This window comes from Panulirus ornatus, chromosome 11 (assembly GCF_036320965.1).
Source record: "Panulirus ornatus isolate Po-2019 chromosome 11, ASM3632096v1, whole genome shotgun sequence".
Lineage (NCBI taxonomy): Eukaryota > Metazoa > Arthropoda > Malacostraca > Decapoda > Palinuridae > Panulirus > Panulirus ornatus.
Genome location: NC_092234.1, coordinates 17150226 through 17178072, shown reverse-complemented (window position 1 = coordinate 17178072; position 27847 = coordinate 17150226). Strand labels below are relative to the sequence as shown.

General features: G+C 40.9%; 1 protein-coding gene across 1 annotated transcript in view; it reads right to left on the bottom strand.

Annotated features, from left to right (window-relative positions):
• The window catches only part of LOC139751127 (uncharacterized), a 102112-nt gene that overhangs the window by 44789 nt on the left and 29476 nt on the right, over positions 1-27847 (bottom strand). The window contains exons 5-6 of the mRNA XM_071666226.1: positions 16308-16574; positions 15675-16147 (exon numbers count right to left, since the gene is read on the bottom strand). Of these exons, the coding sequence (XP_071522327.1) occupies positions 15675-16147; positions 16308-16574 (740 nt within the window). The remainder of the gene's footprint in view (positions 1-15674; positions 16148-16307; positions 16575-27847) is intronic.

Here is a 27847-nt window from a genome sequence, read left to right as displayed (position 1 = left end):
ATAGAGTGGCAGATATAGGGTGTCTTGGTCGAGGTGGTGTGCAAAGTGAGAGGGTTAGGGAAAATGATTTGGTAAACAGAGAAGAGGTAGTGAAAGCTTTGCGGAAGATGAAAGCCGGCAAGGCAGCAGGTTTGGATGGTATTGCAGTGGAATTTATTAAAAAAGGGGGTGACTGTATTGTTGACTGGTTGGTAAGGTTATTTAATGTATGTGTGACTCATGGTGAGGTGCCTGAGGATTGGCGGAATGCGTGCATAGTGCCATTGTACAAAGGCAAAGGGGATAAGAGTGAGTGCTCAAATTACAGAGGTATAAGTTTGTTGAGTATTCCTGGTAAATTATATGGGAGGGTATTGATTGAGAGGGTGAAGGCATGTACAGAGCATCAGATTGGGGAAGAGCAGTGTGGTTTCAGAAGTGGTAGAGGATGTGTGGATCAGGTGTTTGCTTTGAAGAATGTATGTGAGAAATACTTAGAAAAGCAAATGGATTTGTATGTAGCATTTATGGATCTGGAGAAGGCATATGATAGAGTTGATAGAGATGCTCTGTGGAAGGTATTAAGAATATATGATGTGGGAGGAAAGTTGTTAGAAGCAGTGAAAAGTTTTTATCGAGGATGTAAGGCATGTGTACGTGTAGGAAGAGAGGAAAGTGATTGGTTCTCAGTGAATGTAGGTTTGCGGCAGGGGTGTGTGATGTCTCCATGGTTGTTTAATTTGTTTATGGATGGGGTTGTTAGGGAGGTAAATGCAAGAGTTTTGGAAAGAGGGGCAAGTATGAAGTCTGTTGGGGATGAGAGAGCTTGGGAAGTGAGTCAGTTGTTGTTCGCTGATGATACAGCGCTGGTGGCTGATTCATGTGAGAAACTGCAGAAGCTGGTGACTGAGTTTGGTAAAGTGTGTGGAAGAAGAAAGTTAAGAGTAAATGTGAATAAGAGCAAGGTTATTAGGTACAGTAGGGTTGAGGGTCAAGTCAATTGGGAGGTGAGTTTGAATGGAGCAAAACTGGAGGAAGTGAAGTGTTTTAGATATCTGGGAGTGGATCTGGCAGCGGATGGAACCATGGAAGCGGAAGTGGATCATAGGGTGGGGGAGGGGGCGAAAATTCTGGGGGCCTTGAAGAATGTGTGGAAGTCGAGAACATTATCTCGGAAAGCAAAAATGGGTATGTTTCAAGGAATAGTGGTTCCAACAATGTTGTATGGTTGCGAGGCGTGGGCTATGGATAGAGTTGTGCGCAGGAGGACGGATGTGCTGGAAATGAGATGTTTGAGGACAATGTGTGGTGTGAGGTGGTTTGATCGAGTGAGTAACGTAAGGGTAAGAGAGATGTGTGGAAATAAAAAGAGCGTGGTTGAGAGAGCAGAAGAGGGTGTTTTGAAGTGGTTTGGGCACATGGAGAGGATGAGTGAGGAAAGATTGACCAAGAGGATATATGTGTCGGAGGTGGAGGGAGCAAGGAGAAGAGGGAGACCAAATTGGAGGTGGAAAGATGGAGTGAAAAAGATTTTGTGTGATCGGGGCCTGAACATGCAGGAGGGTGAAAGGAGGGCAAGGAATAGAGTGAATTGGAGCGATGTGGTATACCGGAGTTGACGTGCTGTCAGTGGATTGAATCAGGGCATGTGAAGCGTCTGGGGTAAACCATGGAAAGCTGTGTAGGTATGTATATTTGCATGTGTGGATGTATGTATATACATGTGTATGGGGGTGGGTTGGGCCATTTCTTTCGTCTGTTTCCTTGCGCTACCTCGCAAACGCAGGAGACAGCGACAAAGTATAAAAAAAAAAAAAAAAAAAAAATATATATATATATATATATATATATATATATATATATATATATATTTTTTTGCTTTGTCGCTGTCTCCCGCGTTTGCGAGGTAGCACAAGGAAACAGACGAAAGGAATGGCCCAACCCACCCCCATACACATGTATATACATACGTCCACACACGCAAACATACATACCTACACAGCTTTCCATGGTTTACCCCAGACGCTTCACATGCCCTGATTCAATCCACTGACAGCACGTCAACCCCGGTATACCACATCGATCCAGTTCACTCTATTCCTTGCACTCCTTTCACCCTCCTGCATGTTCAGGCCCCGATCACACAAAATCTTTTTCACTCCATCTTTCCACCTCCAATTTGGTCTCCCACTTCTCCTCCTTCCCTCCACCTCCGACACATATATCCTCTTGGTCAATCTTTCCTAACTCATTCTCTCCATGTGCCCATACCATTTCAAAACACCCTCTTCTGCTCTCTCAACCACGCTCTTTTTATTTCCACACATCTCTCTTACCCTTACGCTACTTACTCGATCAAACCACCTCACACCACACACTGTCCTCAAACATCTCATTTCCACCACATCCATCCTCCTGCGCACAACTCTATCCATAGCCCACGCCTCGCAACCATACAACATTGTTGGAACCACTATTCCTTCAAACATACCCATTTTTGCTTTCCGAGATAATGTTCTCGACTTCCACACATTCTTCAGGGCTCCCTGAATTTTTGCCCCCTTCCCCACCCTATGATCCACTTCCGCTTCCATGGTTCCATCCGCTGCCAGATCCACTCCCAGATATCTAAAACACTTTACTTCCTCCAGTTTTTCTCCATTCAAACTTACCTCCCAATTGACTTGACCCTCAACCCTACTGTACCTAATAACCTGGCTCTTATTCACATTTACTCTTAACTTTCTTCTTTCACACACTTTACCAAACTCAGTCACCAGCTTCTGCAGTCTCTCACATGAATCAGCCACCAGCGCTGTATCATCAGCGAACAACAACTGACTCACTTCCCAAGCTCTCTCATCCCCAACAGACTTCATACTTGCCCCTCTTTCCATAACTCTTGCATTCACCTCCCTAACAACCCCATCCATAAACAAATCAAACAACCATGGAGACATCACACACCCCTGCCGCAAACCTACATTCACCTACATATATATACACACACACGTCCACACACGCACACATACCTATACATTTTAACATATACATTTATATACATACACAGACATATACATATATACACATGTACATAATTCATACTTGCTGCCATCCTCCATTCCTGTCGCCACCCTGCCACAGATAAAATGAAAAACCCTTCTCCCCGCACGCGAGCAAGGTAGCACTAGGAAAAGACAACAAAGGCCACATTTGTTCACACTGTCTCTAGCTGTCATGTATAATGCACCAAAACCACAGCTAGCTTTCCAAATCCAGGCCCCACTAAACTTTCCATGGTTTACCCCAAATGCTTCACATGCCCTGGTTCAATCCAATGATAGCACGTCGACCCCGGTATACCACATCGTTCCAATTCACTCTATTCCTTGCACGCCTGTCACCCTCCTGCATGTTCAGGCCCCAATCGCTCAAAATCTTTTTCACTCCATCCTTACATCTCCAATTTGGTCTCCCACTTCTCCTCATTCCCTCCACCTCTGACACATATATCCTCTTTGTCAATCTTTCCTTACTCATTCTCTCCATGTGACCAAACCATTTCAAAACACCCTCTTCTGCTCTCTCAACCACACTCTTTTTATTACCACACATCTCTCTTACCCTTGCATTACTTACTCAATCAAACCACCTCACACCACAATTGTCCTCAAACATCTCATTTCCAACACATCCACCCTCCTTCGCACAACCCTATCTATAGCCCACGCCTCGCAACCATATAACATTGCTGGAACCACTATTCCTTCAAACATACCCATTTTTGCTTTCCGAGATAATGTTCTTGACTTCCACACATTCTTCAACACTCCCAGAACTTTTGCCCCCTCCCCCACCCTGTGACTCACTTCTGCTTCCATGGTTCCATCCGCTGCCAAATCCACTCACAGATATCTAAAACACTTCACTTCCTCCAGTTTTTCTCCATTTAAACTTACCTCCCCGTTGACTTGTTCCTCAACCCTACTGTACCTTACTTAATAACCTTGCTCTTATTCACATTTACTCTCAGCTTTCTTCTTTCACACACTTTACCAAACTCAGACACCAGCTTCTGCAGTTTCTTACAGGAATCAGCCACCAGCACTGTATCATCAGCGAACAACAACTGATTCATTTCCCAAGCTCTCTCATCCACAACAGACTGCATACTTGCCCCTCTCTCCAAAACTCTTGCATTCACCTCCCTATCAACCCCATCCGTAAACAAACTATACAACCATGGAGACATCAAACCGACATTCACTGAGAACCAATCACTTTCCTCTCTTCCTAATCGTACATATGCCTTACACCCTCGATAAAAGCTTTTCATTACTTCCAGCAACTTGGCTCCTACACGATATACTCTTAATACCTTCCACAGAGCATCTCTATCAACTCTATCATATACCTTCTCCAGATCCATAAATGCTACATACAAATCCATTGTTTTTCAAAGTATTTCTCACATACATTCTTCAAAGCAAACACCTGATCCACACATCCTCTAACACTTCTGAAACCACACTGCTCTTCCCCAATCTGATGTTCTGCACATGCCTTCACCCTCTTAATCAATACCCTCCCATATAATTTACCAGGAATACTCAACAAACTTATACCTCTGTAATTTGAACACTCACCTTTATCTCCTTTGCCTTTGTATAATGGTACTAAGCATGCATTCTGCCAATCCTCAGGCACTTCTCCAAGAGCCATAAATACACTGAATATCCACACTAACCAGTCAACAATACAGTCACCCCCATTTTTAATAAATTCCACTGCAATACCATCCAAACCCACTGCCTTGCCAGCTTTTATCTTCTGCGAAGCTTTCACTACCTCTTATCTGTTTACCAAATCATTCTCCCTCACCCTCTCACTTGCACACAACCTCGACCAAAACACCCTATATCTGCCACTCTATCACCTAAAACATTCAACAAACCCTCTAAATACTCACTCCATCTCATTCTCACATCACCACTACTTGTTATTACCTCCACATTAGCCCCCTTCACCGATGTTCCCATTTGTTCCCTTCTCTTATGCAATATATTTACCTCCTTCCACAACATCTTTTTATTCTCCCTAAAATTTAATGATACTCTCTCACCCCAACTCTCATTTGCCCTCTTTTTCACCTCTTGCATCTTTCTCTTGACCTCCTGCCTCTTTCTTTTAAACATCTCCCACTCATTTGCACTATTTCCCTGCAAAAATCGTCCAAATGCCTCTCTCTTCTCTTTCACTAATAATCTTACTTCTTCATCGTACCACTCACTTCCCTTTCTAATCTGCCCACCTCCTACCTTTCTCATGCCACAAGCATCTTTTGTGCAAACCATCACTACTTCCCTAAATACATCCCATTCTTTCCCCACTCCCCTTACGTCCTTTGCTCTCACCTTTTTCCATTCTGCACTCAGTCTCTCCTGGTACTTCCTCACACAAGTCTCCTTCCCAAGTTCACTTATTCTCCCCACTCTCTTCACCCCAACATTCTCTCTTCTTTTCTGAAAACCTCTACAAATCTTCACCTTAGCCTCCACAAGATAAAGATCAGACATCCTTCCAGTTGCACATCTCAGCACATTAACATCCAAAAGTCTCTCTTTCACGCGCATATCAATTAATACGTAATCCAATAACGCTCTCTGGCCATCTCTCCTACTTACATCCATATACTTATGTATATCTCGCTTTTTACACCAGGTATTCCCAATCACCAGTCCTTTTTCAGTACACAAATCTACAAGCTCTTCACTATTTCCATTTACAACACTGAACACCCCATGTACACCAATTAGTCCCTCAACTGCCACATTCCTCACCTTTGCATTCAAATCACCCATCACTATAACCCTGTCTCGTGCATCAAAATTGCTAACACACTCACTCAACTGCTCCCAAAACACTTGCCTCTCATGATCTTTCTTCTCATGCCCAGGTGCATAGGCACCAATAATCACCCATCTCTCTCCATCCACTTTCAGTTTTACCCACATCAATCTAGAGTTTACTTTCTTACACTTTATCACGTACTCCCAAAACTCCTGTTTCAGCAGTAGTGCTACTCCTTTCTTTGCTCTTGCCCTCTCACCAACCCCTGACTTTACTCCCAAAACATTCCCAAACCACTCTTCCCTTTTACCCCTGAGCTTCGTTTCACTCATGGCCAAAACATCCAGGTTCCTTTACTCAAACATACTACCTATCTCTCCTTTTTACTCATCTTGGTTACATCCACACACATTTAGACACCCAAATCTGAGCCTTCAAGGAGGATGAGCACTCCCCGCTTTACTCCTGTTTTCCCTTTTAGAAAGTTTAAATACAAGGAGGGGATGGTTTCTAGCCTCCTGCTCCCGTCCCCTTTAGTCGCCTTCTACGACACGCAGGGAATGAGGGAAATATTCTCTCACCACCATCCCAAGGGATAGGGGAGAAAGAACACTGAACGAATACTGAACAAATTTACATTTTGTTATAACAATGTTGCTTTTGGTTGTTTTCATCCATTCCCAACAAATTTGATCTCAGGAAACTTTAATGGAGGAAATCAAGCAAAAGTTATTTCTTGTAGTAAGTCTTTTAATCCCTTAGCAAATTCACTCATGGATGACCCAATGTACATGATTGAAAATACTTGCATGGATGCACACTTGATGCAATGTGTTAAAAGTTTTAACATGTCACTAAAATATATATTTTCTTTATTGTAATTTGTCGCTGTCTCTCGCGTTAGCGCAAGGAAACAGACAAAAGAATGGCCCAACCCACCCACATACACATGTATATATATATATATACATGCCCACACATGCACATATACATACCTATACATTTCACGTATACATACATACTGGAAAGGATCACAATTGTGCGCATGATCAAGATATCCCTGAGTCAACGGGGAAAATGAAACATGATAAGTTCCCAAGTGCACTTTCATGTAATAATCACATCATCAGGGGAGACACAAGAGGGAAATATAAGTCAGTTTATATACATCGAAGAGACGAAGCTAGGATGCCATTTAGTAAACATGCAATTGTCCAAGACATACAACGGGCGTTCATAAACTTATCATTTTACAAATTTTATCAACAATAAAGTTATCTAACTTGTATAGATCATCACTAATATTAAGATTATAATTCTTCGTGTATTCAATAATAAAAGATTAAATCATATTTCTCGTGGTAATAGAGTTAGAGTTAATAATTGAGATAGCATTACTCCAGTCAACACAATCATCATAGTTTTTAACGTGATTAAACAAGGCATTTGATTCTTGTCCCATTCTTATACTATATTTAGGTTGCTTAAGTCTAACAGAAAGATCCTTACCAGTCTGCCCAACATAAAGTTTATCACAATTTTCACATGGCACTTTATAGATGCATCCAAGAGAATTTTCTGGTGAATTCCTGATTAAGATATTCTTTATAGTATAATTGTTGCTGAAGGCAACATTTACATTAAAGGATTTAAGCAACATGGGAAGTAAAGTGAAATTATTATTAGAAGGGAGAACTAAAAGATTCTTGGTGTCAATGAGAGGTTTGGGCTCAACTCTATAAAATGATTTCTTTGCTAACTTAAGGGATTTATCAATGAAAGATCTAGGGTACTTTAACTTAGATCCAATAGAATATATCTTCTCAAACTCATCATCAATAAACTCTGGACTGCAAATACGTATTGCCCTAAGGAACATAGATTGAACTGATGATAATTCAATTCTGTCATGTTGATATGAGTAATAATGGATATATGAGCATACATCGGTAGGTTTTCTGTACATGCCAAACTTAAACTTGTTTCCTTGCCTATGGATCATGCCCTTGTTTCCTTGCCTATGGATCATGCAATCTAAAAATGGTAACATACCATTATTTTCATTTTCTACAGTGAATTTGATGGAAGGCACTAAATTGTTAAGGGGAGAAATATTTGTAAATTTTCATTTGTTGGCCAAACACAAAGAACATCATCTACATACCTGATGTTCCCATTTGTTCCCTTGTCTTACGCACTTTATTTACCTCCTTCCAAAACAACTTTTTATTCTCACTAAAATTTAATGATACTCTCTCACCCCAACTCTCATTTGCCCTCTTTTTCACCTCTTGCACCTTTCTCTTGACCTCCTGCCTCTTTCTTTTATAAATCTCCCACCCACCACTCACTACCCTTTCTAATCTGCCTACCTCCCACACTTCTCATGCCACAAGCATCTTTTGCGCAAGCCATCACTGCTTCCATAAATACATCCCATTCCTTCCCCACTCCCCTTACCCCTTTGTTCTCACCTTTTTCCATTCTATACTTAGTCTCCCCTGGTACTTCCTCACACAAGTCTCCTTCCCAAGCTCACTTACTCTCACCACTCTCTTCACCCCAACATTCTCTCCTTTTCTGAAAACCTCTACAAATCTTCACCTTCGCCTCCACTAGATAATGATCAGACATCCCTCCAGTTGCACCTCTCACCACATTAACATCCAAAAGCCTCTCTTCGCATGCCTATCAATTAACACGTAATCCAATAACGCTCTCTGGCCATCTCTCCTACTTATATACGTACATTTATATATATCTCTCTTTTTAAACCAGGTATTCCCAATCACCAGTCCTATTTCAGCACATAAATCTACAAGCTCTTCATCATTTCCATTTACAACACTGAACACCCCATGTGCATCAATTATCCCCTCAACTGCCACATTACTCACCTTTGCATTCAAATCACCCATCACTATAACATGGTCTCATGCATCAAAACTACTATCACACTCTCTCAGCTGCTCCCAAAAAACTTGCCTCTCATGATCTTTCTTGTCATGCCCAGGTGCATATGCACCAATAATCACCCATCTCTTTCCATCAACTTTCAGTTTTACCCACATCAATCTAGAGTTTACTTTCTTACACTCTATCACAACTCCCACCACTCCTGTTTCAGTAGTGCTACTCCTTCCCATGCTCTTGTCCTCTCACTAACCCCTGACTTTACTCCCAAGACATTCCTAAACCACTCTTCCCCTTTACCCTTGAGCTTCGTTTCACTCTGAGCCAAAACCTCCTTGTTCCTTTCCTCAAACAGACTACCTATCTCTCCTTTTTTCTCATCTTGGTTACATCCACACACATTTAGACACCCCAATCTGAGCCTTCGAGGAGGATGAGCACTCCCCGTGTGACTCCTTCTGTTTCCCCTTTTAGAAAGTTAAAATACAAGGAAGGGAGGGTTTCCAGCCCCCCCCCTCCCGTCCCCTTTAGTTGCCTCCTACGACACATGATGAATGCATGGGAAGTATTCTTTCTCCCCTATCCCCAGGGATAAAAAGAATTATAATCTTAATATTAGTGATGGTCTATACAAATTAGATAACTTCATTGTTGATAAAATTTGTAAAATGATAAGTTTATGAATGCTCGTTCTATGTCTTGGACAATCGCATGTTTACCAAATGGCGTCCTAGCTTCATCTCTTCGATGGATATCAACTGACTTATATTTCTCTCTTTTGTCTCCCCTGATGATGTGATTATTACACGAAAGTGCACTTGGGAACTTATAATGTTTCATTTTCTCCGTGGAGTCATTGGAATACATACATATACATACACAGACATATACACATATACACATGTACCTATTCATCCACGCTGCCTTCATCCATTCCTGCTACCACCCTGCCACACATGAAATGGCACCCCCTCCCCCACACGTGTGCGAGATAAGGCTAGGAAAAAACAGCAAAGGCCACATTCATTCACACTCAGTCTCTAGCTGTCATGTGTAATGCATCGAAACCATAGTTCCCTTTCCACATCCAGGCCCCACAAAATTTTCCATGATTTACCCCAGATGCTTCACATGCCGTGGTTCAATCCATTGACAGCATGCTGACCCCAGTATATCACATCGTTCCAATTCACTCTATTCCTTGCACACCTTTCACCCTCCTGTATGTTCAGGCCCCAATTGCTCAAAATCCTTTTCACTCCATCCTTCAACCTCCAATTTGGTCTTCCACATCTCCTCGTTCCCTCCACCTCTGACACATATATTCTCTTTGTCAATCTTTCCTTACTCATTCTCTCCACGTGACCAAAGCATTTCAATAACCCTCTCCTGCTCTCTCAACCATACTCTTTTCATTACCACACATCTCTCTTACCCTTTTATTACTTACTTGATCAAACCACATCACACCACATATTGTCCTTAAACATCTCATTTCTTACACATCCACCCTCCTCTGCACAACCCTATCTATAGCCCATGCCTTGCAATCATATAACACTGTTGGAACCACAATTCCTTCAAACATACCCATTTTTGCTCTACGAGATAATGTTATTGCCTTCCGCACACTTTTCAATGTTCCCAGAACCTTTGCCCCCTCCCCCAACCTGTGACTCACTTCTGCTTAGATGGTTCTATCCACTGCTAAATCCACTCCCAGATATCTAAAACACTTTACTTCCTCCAGTTTTTCTCCATTCTAACTTACCTCCCAATTGACTTGTCCCTCAACCCTACTGAACGTAATAACCTTGCTCTTATTCATATTTACTCTCAGCTTTCTTCATTCACACACTTTACAAACTCAGTCACAAGCTTCAACAGTTTCTCACCCAAATCAGCTACCAGCACTGTATCATCAGCCAACAACTGACTCACTTCCCAAGCCCCTCATCCAGAACAGACTGCATATTTGTCCCTCTCTCCAAAACTCTTGTATTCACCTCCCTAACAACACCATCCATAAACAAATTAAACAAAAGACATCACGCACCACTGCCCCAAACCAACAATCACTGGGAGCCAATGACTTTCCTCTCCTCCTACACATGCCTTACTTCCTCGATAAAAACTTTTCACTACTTCTAGCACTTTACCTCCCACACCATATACTCTTAATACCTTCCACAGAGCAAGTCCATCATATGCCTTCTCCAGATCCATAAATGCTACATACAAATCCATCTATATTTCTAAGTATTTCTCACATACATTCTTCAAAGCATACACCTGATCCACAAATCCTCTACCTCTTCTGAAACCACACTGTTCTTTCCCAATCTGATGCTCTGTACATGCCCTCACCCTCTCAATCAATACCCTCCCATATTACTTCCCAAGAATATTCAACTAACTTATACCTCTGTAATTTGAACACTCACCTTTATCCCCTTTGCCTTTATACAATGGCACTATGCATGCATTCCGCCAATTTCAGGCACTTCACCATGAATCATACATACACTGAATATTCTCACCAACCAGTCAACAAAACAGTCATCCCCTTTTTAAATAAATTCCACTGCAATACCATCCAAGCCCGCTGCCTTGCCAGCTTTTATCTTCTTTCATTACCTTTACTCTGTTTACCAAACCAATGCTCCCTGACCATATCACTTTGCACACCACCTTGACCAAAACACCCTATATCTGCCACTCTATCATCAAACACATTCAACAAACCTTCAAAATACTCACTCCATCTCCTTCTCACTTGTCCACTGCTTGTTATTACTTATCCATTAGCCCCCTTTACCAATGTTCCCATTTGTTCTCTTGTCTTTTGCACTTTATTTACCTCCTTCCAAAACATCTTTTTATTCTCCCTAAAGTTTAACGATACTTTCTCACCCCAACTCTGATTTGCCCTCATTTTCACCTTTTGCACCTTTCTCTTGAACTCCTGCCTCTTTCTTTTATATACCTCCCAGTCATTTGCACTATTTCCCTGCACAAATCGTCCAAATGCCTCTCTCTTCTCATTCACTAACAATCTTACTTCATCATCCCACCACTCACTACCCTTTCTAATCTTCCCACCTCCCACCTTTCTCATGAAACAGGCATCTTTTGCACAAGCCATCACTACTTCCCTAAATATATCCCACTCCTCCCCAATTCCCCTTACATCATTTGCTCTCACCTTTTTCCATTCTGCACTCAGTCTCTCCTGGTACTTCCTCACACAAGTTTCCTTCCCAAGCTCATTTACTCTCACCACTCTCTTCACCCCAACATTATCTCTTCTTTTCTGAAAACCTCTACAAATCTTCACCTTCACCTCCACAAGATAATGATCAGACATCCTTCTAGTTGCACCTCTTAGCACATTAACATCCAAAAGTCTCTCTTTCATGCACCTACTAATTAACACATAATCCAATAATGCTCTCTGGCCATCTCTCCTACTTACATACATATACTTATGTATATCTCTCTTTTTAAACCAGGTATTCTCAATCACCAGTCCTTTTTCAGCACACAAGTCTACAAGGTCTTCACCATTTCCATTTATAACACTGGATCCCCTATGTACAAAAATTATACCCACAACTGCCACATTACTCGCCTTTGCATTCAATTCCCTGCATGTCGTAGAAGGCGACGAAAGGGATGGGAGTGGGGGGGTTAGAAACCCTCCTCTCCTTGTATTTTAACTTTCTGAAAGGGGAAACAGAAGAAGGAGTCGCACAGGGAGTGCTCATCCTCCTCGAAGGCTCAGACTGGGGTGTCTAAATGTGTGTGGATGTAACCAAGATGAGAAAAAAGGAGAGATAGGTCGTATGTTTGAGGAAAGGAAACTGGATGTTTTGGCTTGAGTGAAACGAAGCTCAAGGGTAAAGGGGAAGAGTGGTTTGGGAATGTCTTGGGAGTAAAGTCAGGGGTTGGAGAGCAAACAAGAGCAAAGGAAGGAGTAGCCCTACTCCTGAAGCAGGAGTTGTGGGAGTATGTGATAGAGTGTAAAAGTAAACTCTAGATTGATATGGGTAAAACTGAAAGTGGATGGAGAGAGATGGGTGATTATTGGTGCCAATACACCTGGTCATGAGAAGAAAGATCATGAGAGGCAAGTGTTTTGGGAGCAGCTGTGTGAGGGTGTTAGTAGCTTTGATTTCACTAAAAATCCATCTTTTAATCTACAGTATCCATTTTTGGATCTGTAGGTGCATGTTAAGTTTGCAGCATCCTTTCCTTTTCTGACATACCACACTTCTTTAGCTCAGAAAACCCACTCCATCATTAAAAAACTAACGACAGAGTTTGATACAAAGTCTTTAATTATCCCTCCAGCACACTGGTTATTGCTTTCCCTGTCCCATAAAAGCCTGTGCAGAGTGGAGTCACCAAACATGAAAAAAGGACTTTGGTAGTTCAACTGGTGATCTTCAGTATCAGTTTACCAAAGTTCTACAACTGAAGTAAGATATAGAAAACAGACAGTAATTTCAGATATCAGTTGTGTTCTTAATGCTGTTGCTAGTAATGAAGTCCTGAAAGGAAGTACAATATGACTGATCTCTGATTCTACAATAATGCCAGCTATCTCTTTTTAGGTTGAGGTCAGACTCATAAAAATCTAAAGCTTTCATTTTGTAATCTGAATTCTTGCAGGCAAATGATTGTGGGGGAAGTTTCATAAATTTTTAAAGATCTTCCGTAATCCGTATTCCTCTAGAGTTTCTCTTTAAATTACTATCCACTAAAAAGCAATGTTTTATAAGACTTACAGCTCCTTATTCAAAGGCATTCTATACTACTTAAGGATCATCCCTGAGCAGTACTGTACAAGAGATGATCATGATGGATCTCCAGCAACCTCATCCAAGGATCCATTCTCAATATTTAGTTTACAACCAACTGGTTTTATTCTAAGTACTTAGCTTACAATCCACTGGTTTTAAACAGGATTTTTTTGTTTCCTGGAATTTTCCATTACCTTGCTTCTGGGAAGGAGCAGGTATTTTTTGACTCATAGATGCAAGTACCAAAAGCATTCTCCCTAAAAGGAAAACCCAAAGATTGTCCCCTAGAAGAAGCACCTAAAGACAGTCCCTCAGAGGAAGCTTAAGATTGCTGATCTGGCAATCTTCCATGACAACCAAAGATTTTTCACGCAGCAGCAAAAGATTTCTTAGGGATGCATGTTTACATTTGTCTTTGCTTATGCATATCCTACTCTTTGGGTATGTACAAAGGTTGAAAGTTTTCTTTTAAATCTTATGTAATTCTTTCTCAATGAATTAGTGTTTACCCCCATAATTACAATTACTTTTGTATATGCAGGGGATGTCTTAAAGCAGTTACTTTTGTATATGCATGGGATGTCTTGAAGGATTCCTTTAAACCTAACATTTACTGTAATTACTCTTGCATTTGTCCTCTACATACCCATATAGTTGATATCTATAACACTAAATTGGAGAGGGAATAATAGCTAGACAATGATGTATCTCTACAGCCATTACTTATTCTGTAAGAGACATCTAGGCTGTCACATGTTATGGTCATGCTGTTTGTATTCTCTCTTTTGCCATCGTTGGTATTTCTCTTAAATGGACATTTATACATCAGTCCTTGAGGTTTTCCTGATCATCATTTTCTAAAAGATAAAGGGAAATAATTCCCTCTGACTGAGATATGTGTTGGGGGATGATATTTTTAACTGAGTCATCTTGACAGGAAACAGAAAAGAGAAAATTCTTTGCTCTGTTGGTTTTAGCTGTGATATAGCAGTCTACAATGAATTTGTTTTATGTTTTGTTTTTCAATCTGCATTTCCTTGATATCCTGTCACCAACCTGAAAGTAATATAACTGTGCAAGTCTGCACTTTTGGAATCATTCTACTACTTCTTTTTCTTGCAGTGTCTCAGTATCTTCTAATATGCCTACATGTATTTCTTTATAACTTACTTTAAGTTTAACAAATTTCTTTGAACACTCCACTGCTGATGCTTTATTTCATTTCCTCTTACTGTGTTATCTTCCCCTCAACATCTCTTGTGCATACAGGTCACTTTTCCAAATTCAATCAATTCACCACTCACCTCTTCTGAAAAATAATCAGACATTGCACCTGCTGCCCCTTTGTTGTTTGTACTTTTCAATCACCGGTCCAATAATGCCTGCTGACCACTAACCCCACTCATACATGCATACTTATGTATGGTCTGCACTTTTATTAAACCATGTATTCCTGATAATTTTTCTTTCAGCATACAAATCAGAAAGCTTTTCCCCACTTTCAATAACATCAGGGACCCCATGTCCTTCAGTTACACACATAATTGCAACATCAACCACTCTTAGCAACATGATTTAATCCCTTGGAATGCTAACTGCCAAGGCACTCACTCAGCTCCTCACCAAATGCACTCTTGTCTTCTTTCCTCCTCTCTTTACAAGGTGCAGAAGCACTAATCATCACCTACTTCCCATACTCTAATTTCATTTTGACCACCATCACCCTTGAACTCGCATCCTCACACCCTTTAACATAGTTTCAAAGCTCTTTCTTCTTTGTAAGTGCTACCCCTTCCTTCACTTGTTCCCTCACTCCAGACTTTGCCCATTGACATTCCCAGACCATCCTAACCCTTTACCTTTTAACTATTTCACTTACAGCCATAACATCGTATATGTCACCTGTCTCTTCCTTCTTATCCTCCTAGTTATCACCACACACATTTAGACACCCAAGCCTAAACCTCAGAAGAAGAATACTCACCTGGCTCCTTCCTTTGTTCCAGTTTTCAAAAAGTTATTATACAAGAGGGGGGTTTTCAGTCCCCCACTGTTACCCCTCTTATTCTATGACACCCTAAGGGACAGGTAAAAACATAGAAAGATACAATAGATGATATTCATTACCTTGAGATGGAAGAGATGATGACTTTTTGAGTATCCCACGAGGCTGAGGATCAGGTCCTGAGGCCCCATGACCAAAAACTTTGTATATATCTGAAGGGCTCTGAACAGTTTCTACAGATACATCAGAAATGTCCATTATTGATTTTCCTTCCTCATACGTAAGACCCTCTGCTCCCTCCAGAGGAAGAGAGAGTGGTCCACTGGAGTATTTGATGCGATAAATATCATCACTGTCATCATCTGGGATCACAGTAACTAAAGGTCGCAAATCATCTGCCCAAGAAACTCTCCTTTTAAGTTTAGCTCTCTTAGAAAGAAGTTTTATATGGCTACTCTCCTCCACTACTCCTTCACTACTCTTAGTTCTTAATTCAGCACCTGTCTGGGCATTACTTTTCATTTCACCTTCCTCAAGCACTTCCACTTTATCAGCACCTTCATCACCCTCACCATCATCTTCACTTTCAGTTGCACTGAAAAAGAAGAGTAAGTTGTAATAAAATATATCACTTAATGGCAAATATATATGACATGCAACTGAAAAACAATCAGTGCTTCAATTTCTTGCAAGCACTTTAAAATCTGGGCTATTCTGAACACCTACATCCTGTAAAAAATGATGATCATACTCACTCCTCTGCCTCTTCTAGGTCAAGTTGATCTAATCTCTTCATGATATCCTCATATGTTTGCCTCTCTTTTTCAGTTAAATTCTGAGCAAACTTATCTTGTGACACCAACATACAGCTATCTTCTGATGCAGCACTGGTTCCAGGGGGTGGCTCTGCTTCACCATCATCTGAAGTTTGTTGTTTCTGTTCTCTTAATTGAACATAATGTCTAGCAACCTTCTTCCTGTGCTCTTCTGTAATGATTAACAGAAATATGAATAATTTCACACTTACAAAAATTCATCAGTAATAACACTAACACAAAATGGAACTCAGAACATACAAGAAGCATAAGAAAACTAACAAAGGGTATGCTTAAAAATGAAATCACTATCATGACACAGTGCATGCGTAATAAATCTCTACCATGTACCACTACAGTTATAAGAGGAACTAAACTAGACATGCTTCCATAGAAGACAAATGCACCTCACAACATCCTTTAACATATAATCTGCACATTCTAAAAGATGCAGATTATCATCAAAATTATTATTATACTTTGTCGCTGTCTCCCGCGTTAGCAAGGTAGCGCAAGGAAACAGACGAAAGAATAACCCAACCCACCCACATATACCCTCCTGCACGTGTAGGCCCCAACCACTCAAAATCTTTTTCACTCCATGCTTCCACCTCCAATTTGGTCTCCCACTTCTCCTCGTTCCCTCCACCTCTGACATAAATATCTTCTTTGTCAATCTTTCCTCACACATTCTCTCCATGTGGCCAAACCATTTCAATGCACCCTCTTCTGCTCTCTCAACCACATTATCTTTATTACCACATCTCTCTTACCCTTTCATCACTTACTTGATCAAACCACCTCACATCACATATTGTCCTCAAACTTCTCATTTCCAACACATCTACCCTCCTCTGCACAACCCTATCTATAGCCCATGCCTCACAACCATGTAACATTGTTGGAACCACTATTCCTTCAAACATACCAATTTTTGCTTTCCGAGATAATGTTCAATGCCCCCAGAACCTTCGCCCCCTCCCCCACCCTGCGACTCACTTCTACTTCCATGGTTCTATCCGCTGCCAAATCCACTCCCACATATCTAAAACACTTTACTTCCTCCAGTTTTTCTCCATTCTAATTTACCTCCCAATTGACTTGTCCCTCAACCCTACTGTACCTAATAACCTTACTCTTATTCACATTTACTCCCAGCTTTCTTCTTTCACACACTCCACCAACCTCAGTCACCAGCTTCTGCAGTTTCTCACCCGAATCAGCCACCAGTGCTGTATCACCAGCGAACAACAACTGACTAACTTCCCAAGCTCTCTCACCCACAACAGACTGCATACTTGCCCCTCTTTCCAAAACTCTTGCATTCACCCCCCTAACAACCCCATCCATAAACAAATTAAACAACCATGGAGACATCACACACCTCTGCCACAAACCAACATTTACTGAGAACCAATCACTTTCCCCTCTTCCTACTCATACACATGCCTTACATCCTTAATAAAAACTTTTCATTGCTTCTAGCAACTTGCCTCCCATACCATATATTCTTAATACCTTCCACAGAGCATCTCTATCAACTCTATCTTATGCCTTCTCCAGATCCATAAATGCTACATAGAAATCCATTTGTTTTTCTAAGTATTTCTCACATACATTCTTCAAAGCAAACACCTGATCCACACATCCTCTACCACTTCTGAAACCACACTGCTCTTCCCAAATCTGATGCTCTGTAAAAGCCTTCACCCTCTTGATCAACACCCTCCCATATAATTTCCCAGGAATACTCAACAAACTTATACTTCTGTAATTTAAACATTCACCTTTATCCCCTTTGCCTTTGTACAATGGCACTATGCACGCATTCCGCCAATCCTTAGGCACTTCACCATGAACCATACATACACTGAATATCCTCACTAACCAGTCAACAACACAGTCATGCCCTCTTTTAATAAATTCCACTGCAATACTATCCAAACCCGCCACCTTGCCGGCTTTCATCTTCCGCAACGCTTTCACTACCTCTTCTCTGGTTACCAAACCATTCTTCCTGACCCTCTCACTTCACACACCACCTTGAAGAAAACACCCTGTATCTGCCACTCTATCATCTAACACATTCAACAAACCTTCAAAATAATCACTCCATCTCCTTCTCACATCACCACTACCTTTTACTACCTCCCCATTAGCCCCCTTCACCGATGTTCCCACTTGTTCTCTTGTCCTACACACTTTATTTACCTCCTTCCAAAACATCTTTTTATTCTCCCTAAAATTTAACGATACTCTCTCACTCCAACTCTCATTTGCCCTCTTTTTCACCTCTTGCACCTTTCTCTTGACCTCCTGCCTCTTTCTTTTATCCATCTCCCAGTCATTTGCACTATTTCCCTGCAAAAATCGTCTAAATGCCTCTCTCTTCTCGTTCACTAATAATCTTACCTCTTCATCCCACCACTCACTACCCTTTCTAATCTACCCACCTCCCACGCTTCTCATGCCACAAGCATCTTTTGCCATCACCACTTCCCTAAATGCATCCCAATCCTCCCCCACTCACCTTACATCCTTTGCTCTCACCTTTTTCCATTCTGCACTCATGTCTCTCCTAGTACTTCCTCCCATAAGTCTCCTTCCCAAGCTCACTTTCTCTCACCACTCTTCACCCCAACATTTTCTCTTCTTTTCTGAAAACCTCCACAAATCTTCATTTTTGCCTCTACAAGATAATGATCAGACATCCCTCCAGTTGCACCTCTCAGCACTTTAACACCCAAAAGTCTCTCTTTCACGTGCCTATCAATTAACATGTAATTCAATAATGCTCTCTCGCCATCTCTCTTACATACATATACTTATGTATATCTCTCTTTTTAAACCAGGTATTCCCAACCACCAATCCTTTTTCAGCACACAAATCTAAAAGATCTTCACCATTTCCATTTACAACACTGAACACCCCATGTAGACCAATTATTCCCTCAACTGCCACATTACTCACCTTTGTATTCAAATCACCCATCACTATAACCTGGTCTCATGCATCAAAACTGCTATCACACTCACTTAGCTGTTCCCAAAACATGTGCCTCTCATGATCTTTCTTCTCATGTCCAGGTGCATAGGCACCAATAATCACCCATCTCTCTCCATCCACTTTCAGTTTTACCTATATCAATCTAGAGTTTACTTTCTTACACTCTATCACATACTCCCACAACTCCTGCTTCAGGAGTAGTGCTACTCCTTCCTTTGCTTTTGTCCTCTCACCAACCCCTGACTTTACTCCCAAAACATTCCCAAACAACTCTTTCCCTTTACCCTCGAACTTTGTTTCACTCAGAGCCAAAACATCCAGGTTCCTTTCCTCAAAGATACTACCGATCTCTCCTTTTTTCTCATCTTGGTTACATCCACACACATTTGTACATTCGTAACATACTTTTTGCAACCCCAAATTCACTTCTGTTGAGTCAAGGTTTCCTCTGGGTAAAGCTAACAAAATGTTTGTACAGAAAAATAACTTCTACTTCATACTTGACAGAAATTAATGAAAAAAAATAGAAAACATGAAATAAGTGACGATATTAGGATTAAAACGTGGTGAGCAATTTTTTTTATTTATATCATTTTATATTATTTATATTATTTTATTTATATGGTGAGCAATGAGCCTAAAATATTTTAGAAAAAAATCTACTTTTGGCTACAACAATAAATTTTGTGAAGAGTAACTCCACGTTCCTTACTTTTACAGTACAGGTAAAATGTCTGAAGTCTAAAAAAAGTCTTCAATCCATGTTTGATTACCAATAAAAGAGAATAAGTGATGATGATAGCTTTTATAACGATATAAAAGTCAAACTTTTTATGATTAATTTCAAAACTTAAATGTGGGAAGTAACTTTTACACAATGTTCGAAAGTCTGTGAGTGAGTCTCCATTTGGGTCAATAAAACATGAAACAAATACCTGACAGCACACAAATTCTAAGATACCTCTTACATGAAACTGGAATGCTGCCACCACTTGAGGCAAGTTGGATGTTTCCAGGACACCTTAACTGTCATCAAACAACTGGGATCCATTTTACCTCTAAAGCTGGTTCCTTTGCTATCTATTTATGCAACATTCACAGTCTCAAATCCAACCTCCCCTCTGTTTAACACCATCTGTCTACTTTTTCCCGTGATTTTCTTCTCTCAGAAACTCAGCTGTCCAAGGCTGTTTCTCTTCATTATCAAATCTCCAACTACAATCCCTACCATTGTTTCCCCTCAAAGGGTGATGTTTGTGCTTACAGTACAACAAAAACACTTGTTGTCCACATTGTGGACTTTCAGTCTCCTACCTCAAAAGCTAACTGGATCTAAATTTCTCAATCCTATATGATTCTGCTTCTGTGGTTTCATAAAGTGTCTCAAGAATTTCTCCATGTACAACTCTTTGACTGTCTGACTTCCTGTCAAAATGCACTACCCAATTCACATCCATGTGCTGAAATCCATGCAGCATGGGACTTAATGTAAACAACAAGGACTGGTGAAGATCTGTTCAGGATGATCCTGGTGAAGTCAGAGCCCTTTTGTTTTCCCTCAATATCCTGATTATCACAAGTGCTCCTCCAAAACAACATTTTTTTCCATCTCTGAACCCTCCTCTTTAGAATCCTCAAACCAAAATCTTATTTTTATCACTTTTAAAATAGGCAAATCCTATCCCCACGTTGTAATGCCAACTCTAGCACTTTGGGACTCTCAGTGGTTATCCCTGTACAGCTCTTTTACTGATATTCCTATGGAAGAGTACTACTTTGCTGGCTGGGATGCCTCAAGCTGTAATGACCACATAGCAAAGGTTATCTTTACTGAGATGGATTCCCTAATTCCTTCAATCAGATCTTTCTCCTTACATCAAAAGATGATCATACCTGCTTTGATGTATTTCCTAACAGGAAAAGAGCATGAGTCATGAAACTCTTACCTTCCCATGAATCCTACTGCTTATATTTTGCATGGAATGACTGTAAAGCTGTTCTTTGTAAATTAATCATTCTAATCGATCATAATATCTTGGTATAATATGCTACCTTCTCAAACACTGATTTCACCTCAGCCAAACTTTAATAATGTACTAACATTGATTAATCCATGTAGCCTTCTTTAAGGAAACATGAAGGAATCGCTGTATAATTCTTCCACACAAGAGTACTGTATATATAGTAAGTTGCAAGGCCAGAGCTTAAAGTTTATTACTGCCTGTTTTATTTATACATATCGAGTAAGTAATGAAAGAGTAAGAGATGTGTGAGGTAATAAAAACAGTGTGGTTGAGAAAACAGAAGACGGCATGTTGAAATGGTTTGGACATATGAAGAGAATGAGTGAGGAAAGGGTGACTAAAGAGGATATATGTGTCAGAGGTGAAGGGAACAAACTCCTATATTTTCTCTTTCACAAACAACTTTACTTCTTTATCCCACCACTCACTACCCTTTCTAATCTGCCCACCTCCCACCTTTCTCATGCCACACGCATCTTTTGCACGTGCCATCACTGTTTACCTAAATACATCCCATTCATCATCCACTCCCCTCACATCATTTCCTGTCACCTTTTGCCATTCTACACTCAATCTCTCCTGGTGCTTCCTCACACAAGTCTCCTTTCCAAGTTCACTTACTCTCACAATTCTCTTCTCTCCACCATCCTCTCTTCTTTTTTGTAAACCTCTACAAATCTTCACCTTCACCTCCACAAGATAGTGATCACACATCCCTCCAGCTGCCCCTCCCAGCACATTAACATCCAAAAGTCTCTCTTTCACACAACTATCAATTAACATGCGATCCAATAATGCCCTTTGACCATCTCTCCTACTCACATACGCATACTTATGTATTTATTTTATCTATTTTGCTTTGTCGCTGTCTCCCGCGTTTGCAAGGTAGCGCACGGAAACAGATGAAAGAAATGGCCCAACCCACCCCCATACACATGTATATACATACACGTCCACACACGCAAATATACATACCCATACATCTCACAGACACATACATATATACACATGCACACAATTCACACTGTCTGCCTTTATTCATTCCCATCGCCACCTCACCACACATGGAATAACATCCCCCTCCCCCTCATGTGTGCGAGGTAGCACTAGGAAAAGACAACAAAGGCCCCATTCGTTCACACTCAGTCTCTAGCTGTCATGTAATAATACCCGAAACCACAGCTCCCTTTCCACATCCAGGCCCCACAGAACTTTCCATGGCTTACCCTAGACACTTCACATGCCCTGATTCAATCCACTGACAGCACGTCAACCCCGGTATACCACATCAATCCAATTCACTCTATTCCTTGCCTGCCTTTCACCCTCCTGCATGTTCAGGCCCCGATCACTCAAAATCTTTTTCACTCCATCTTTCCACCTCCAATTTGGTCTCCCACTTCTCCTCGTTCCCTCCACCTCCGACACATATAACGTCTTGGTCAATCTTTCCTCACTCATTCTCTCCATGTGCCCAAACCATTTCAAAACACCCTCTTCTGCTCTCTCAACCATGCTCTTTTTATTTCCACACATCTCTCTTACCCTATCATTACTTACTCAATCAAACCACCTCACACCACATATTGTCCTCAAACATCTCATTTTAAACCAGGTATTCCCAATCACCAGTCTTTTTTCAGAACACAAATCCACAAACTCGTCACCATTTCCATTCACAACACTGAATACCCCATGTCCACTAATCATACCCTCAACTGCCACATCACTCACCTTTGCATTTAAATCACCCATCACTAATACCTGGTCTCGTGTACCAAAGCTGCTGACACTCATTCAGTTGCTCCAAAAACACTTACCTCTCATGATCTTTCTTCTCATGACAAGGTGCATAAGCACCAATAATCACCCATCTCTCGCCATCCACTTTCAGTTTTACCCACATCAATCTAGAAGTTACTTTCTTACACTCTATCACATGCTCCCACAACTTCTACTTTAGGAGTAGTGCTACTCCCTCCTTAGCTCTTGTCCTCTCACCAACCCGACTTTACTCCCAAAACTTTTCCAAACCACTCTTCCTTTACCCTCGAGCTTCATTTCACTCAGAGCCAGAACATCCAGGTTTCTTTCCTCAAACATACTATCTATCTCTCCTTTCTTCTTATCTTGGTTACATCCACACACATTCACACACCCCCAATCTGAGCCTTTGAGGAGGATGAGCACTTCCCGCTTGAAGGGATATGTATATCTTCAGCAAATGGATGCAAGATATATCCACATTCACCCTGATTCCTTACTTTTCAATATCTTCAGACATTCTATTCATGTACTGTTTTCTTTTTCTACCTGTTTCCTTTATGTCAAGTTGCCAGAGGGCATGGAGGGGTGGGGGAGAGTACCCTAGCTTTACTATCCTTTTTTTATACCGCTTTTAAGGATGCTACATTTTTCAGTAGTGTTAAGGCCAGTAGGTAGAAGTTGGTGGGCAGCCATCGACCAGGGAGGTACATATATTACTGGTACCACCCACCTGGGTACTGGTAGGGTTAGTGATGGCTGTGCAATGACCCAGCACGTCAGTGGATGCCAAGCTGCACTCCTTTGACCAAGGCAACTGACTTTTCTTTCTGCATCACCCATATGTGGATTGCTGGCATTCTGTTCATAAACGTAAAATTTCTACCTGTCACACATAACAACTGACAACACTTAATTCAAACAACTAAATCTTCATAACTCTCTATTTTGCTGTGGTGAGTGCTATGTGCTAGCCCTGCCTTTTGACAAAATGGAAGGAGCAATAGAGAGAAGTAGGTAGGAACATTAGACAAGAGCACTTGATAGAAACAGAAGGTAGAAGTAGCAGGTATGAACATTAGCTGGGAGCATTTGGTTGAAGCAGAAAGTCAGAACTTAAAGCAGGAACACTAGTTAGACATATTAGGGAGAAAGAGAGCGTAGGACCATTAGGTAGGAGCTTCTGAAAACACTGCACTAAAGTTGCCCTTTGGCAGTGGACTGTCAAGGGTGAAGCACTAATGGCTCATAAGTGGCACTGGAGTTCAAAAGTTATGGAAGCCCTTTTGCTATGGCCACCCCCTTGAGGGAGTTCCCAAAGGGAACAGGCATCAGAAACATAAACAGATGGATACACAGATAGAGTCAGGCCAGACTACCACACGTGAACCTTGAGGTGTGTGTGGTTTGTGGATCTATGTACTTCTGCAAAAAGATAAAAAGAGTGAACTTAGACTGGACACTTAACAGTGAGTGACTCTAGATACATATATCGGCAAACAGCAAATGGCAAACCCTAATATAACAAAACAGAACCCTGATCCAGGGTGCCATGATTGCACACCATTAACCGTGAAGATGAAGTACCTATCAAGTTGCATGACATCCCCATTTGTAGATTTTATTACAGAGTTTTTGCAGCCCCATACAAAACAAACTAATCACAATATCTGCAGCACTGAAAGCTAAAGTCTAAGCTAGCTATTTTTCATTTTCATTATTTTCATCATCATAATAGGGCATAAAGACTGCCAGCTTTAGTCTCATATTCTTCATTCCCCATCAAATATCAAAATCTGGATAACCTTGTGAGTTATCCACTACTTGATACTTCTTTCATTCTATAATCATGTTAAGGATAAATTACCTCAGTGTATTATACAAAAATAAAAAAGTTACATGAAATTCCTCATGAAAAATGTCTCAGAACTCAGTATTTAACACCTGTATTTCAAATACTATATTCCACCATAAAACACTAAAACAGTCTGTGTCTTCTTTTCATTATGTACCAGTAAGCAAATGGTTTTAAAAAGGTATTTACTATCAGTAAGTCCTTCAAAATCAATCAATTTAAAGAACAATTATAATGTCAACCCCACACTGCTGTTTATATTATGGAATATCTTATAAAAGTAAAGCATTGGCATAACAAAAGGTACCACACCTTTTAGTCTCCGTTGAACAATTTCTGCTGCTTGTTTTGCACTTCGCTCAGCAAACCATTATCGCCTAACAACACTAAGATCTCATTTGTGTGAAGCAAACGACCTGGCATGAATGCCAATGAGCCAAAGGGAACCATCACCTGAAGAACAAGAGATACATATATATATAAAAGATAAGAACTTCATTTTGTACATCTATATGATGCTCTTCAATTACTTGACCATTTGTGTTTCTTTTACTGCACGATAAAGCTAAATATTCATTTCATATTTATCATACTTAATTGGTCTCCCGTATCAATGAGGTAGCGCAAGGAAACAGACGAAAGAATGGCCCAACCCACCCACATACACAAGTATATACATACATGTCCACACTCGCAAATATACATACCTATACATCTCAACGTATACATATAATATACACACATGTACATATTCATAATTGCTGCCTTCAACCATTCCGTCACCACCCTGCCACACATGAAATAGCATCCCTTCCCCCCGTGAGGTAGTGCTAGGAAAAGACAAAAAAGGTCACATTCATTCACACTCAGTCTCTAGCTGTCATGTAATAATGCACCGAAGCCACAGCTCCCTTTCCACATCCAGGCCCAACAGAACTTTCCATGGTTTACCCCAGATGCTTCACATGCCCTGGTTCAATCCATTGACAGCACGTCGACCCCAGTATACTACATTGTTCCAATTCACTCTATTCTTTGCATGCCTTTCACCCTCCTGCATGTTCAGGCCCCGATCACTCAAAATCTTTTTCACTCCATCTTTCCACCTCCAATTTGGTCTCCCACTTCTCCTCGTTACCTCCACCTCTGACACATATATCCTCTTAGTCAATCTTTCCTCACTCATTCTCTCCATGTGACCAAACCATTTCAAAACACCCTCTTCTGCTCTCTCAACCACTCTCTTTTTATTACCACACATCTCTCTTACCCTATCATTACTTACTCGATCAAACCACCTCACACCACATATTGTCCTCAAACATCTCATTTTAAACCAGGTATTCCCAATCACCAGTCCTTTTTCAGCCCATAAATCTAAAAGCTCTTCACCATTTCCATTTACAACACTGAACTATGGAAGCAGAAGTAAGTCAAAGAGTGGAGAGGGGGGCGAAGGTTCTAGGAGTGTTGAAGAATGTTTGGAAGTCGAGAACGTTATCCCAGAGAGCAAAATGGGTATAGTTTCAAGGAATATTGGTTCCAACAATGTTGTATGAGTGTGAGGCATTGGTTATAGATAGGGTTGTTGTGGAGAAGGGTGGATTTTGTTGGAAATGAAATGTTTGAGGACAATATGTGGCTTGAGGTGGTTGACAAAGAGGATATACGTGTCTGAGGTGAGGAACGAGGAGAAGTGGGAGACCAAATTGGAGGTGGAAGGATGGAGTGAAAAATATTTTGAGCGATTGGGGCCCGAACAGACAGGAGTGTGAAAGGCGAGCAAGGAATAGAGTGAACTGAACGATGTGGTATACCGGGGTTGACGTGCTGTCAATGGGTTGAACCAGGTATGTGAAGCATCTGGGGTAAACCATGGACAGTTTTGTGGGGCCTGGATGCTGAAAGGGAGCTGTTGTTTCGGTGCAATACACATGACAGCTAGAGACAGAGTGTGATTGAAAGTGGCCTTTGTTGTCTTTTCCTAGCACTACCTCGTGCATGCACGCAGGGGAGGGAGTGCCATTTCATGTGTGGTGGGGTGGCGATAGGAATGGATGAAGGCCACAGGTATGAATATGTATATATGTATATTTCTGTGTATGTATATGTATGTATACTGTGAAATATATTGGTATGTATAGGAGTATGTGGGCATTTATGTACATATATGCATATGTGGTGGTAGGGCCATTCTTTCGTCTGTTTCCCTGCGCTACCTTTGGGAGACAGCGACTAAGTAGAATAAATAATAAATGTTTCCACCAATAGGTTAGTAGAAAACGTGACGTTGTAGTCTCTTGACCTAGGCTGGGCTACGGATACTCATGGAGTTTGCCCCTCCAGATGATAATGAAAAGACCAACTGTAGACTTTGCCTACAAAGTAATGCTCACACCTTGGAGCATTACATCCCTGACTGTTGTAAAATCAGTGATCTCAGATATAATACTTGCCAAACATTTCATCCATAACAATATTCTACCATAGATACTTGAAAGGTATCATAAATTTCCTTATCATAAATAGTTTTCTTATTTATCTAGATACACAATCAAATCACTCTTCAAATGATGTAAGCTTCACTTACCATCAAGGGTGTAAAGCATGTGTATGAGTAGGAAGAGAGGAGAGTGACTAGTCCTCAGTGAAGGTTGGTCTGTGGAAGGGGTGTGTGAAGGGGTGTAAGGGAAACAGATGAAAGAATGGCCCAACCCACCCACATACACATGTATATACATACACGTCCACACATACACATATACATACCTATACATCTCAACGTATACATATATATACATACACAGACATATACATATATACACATGTA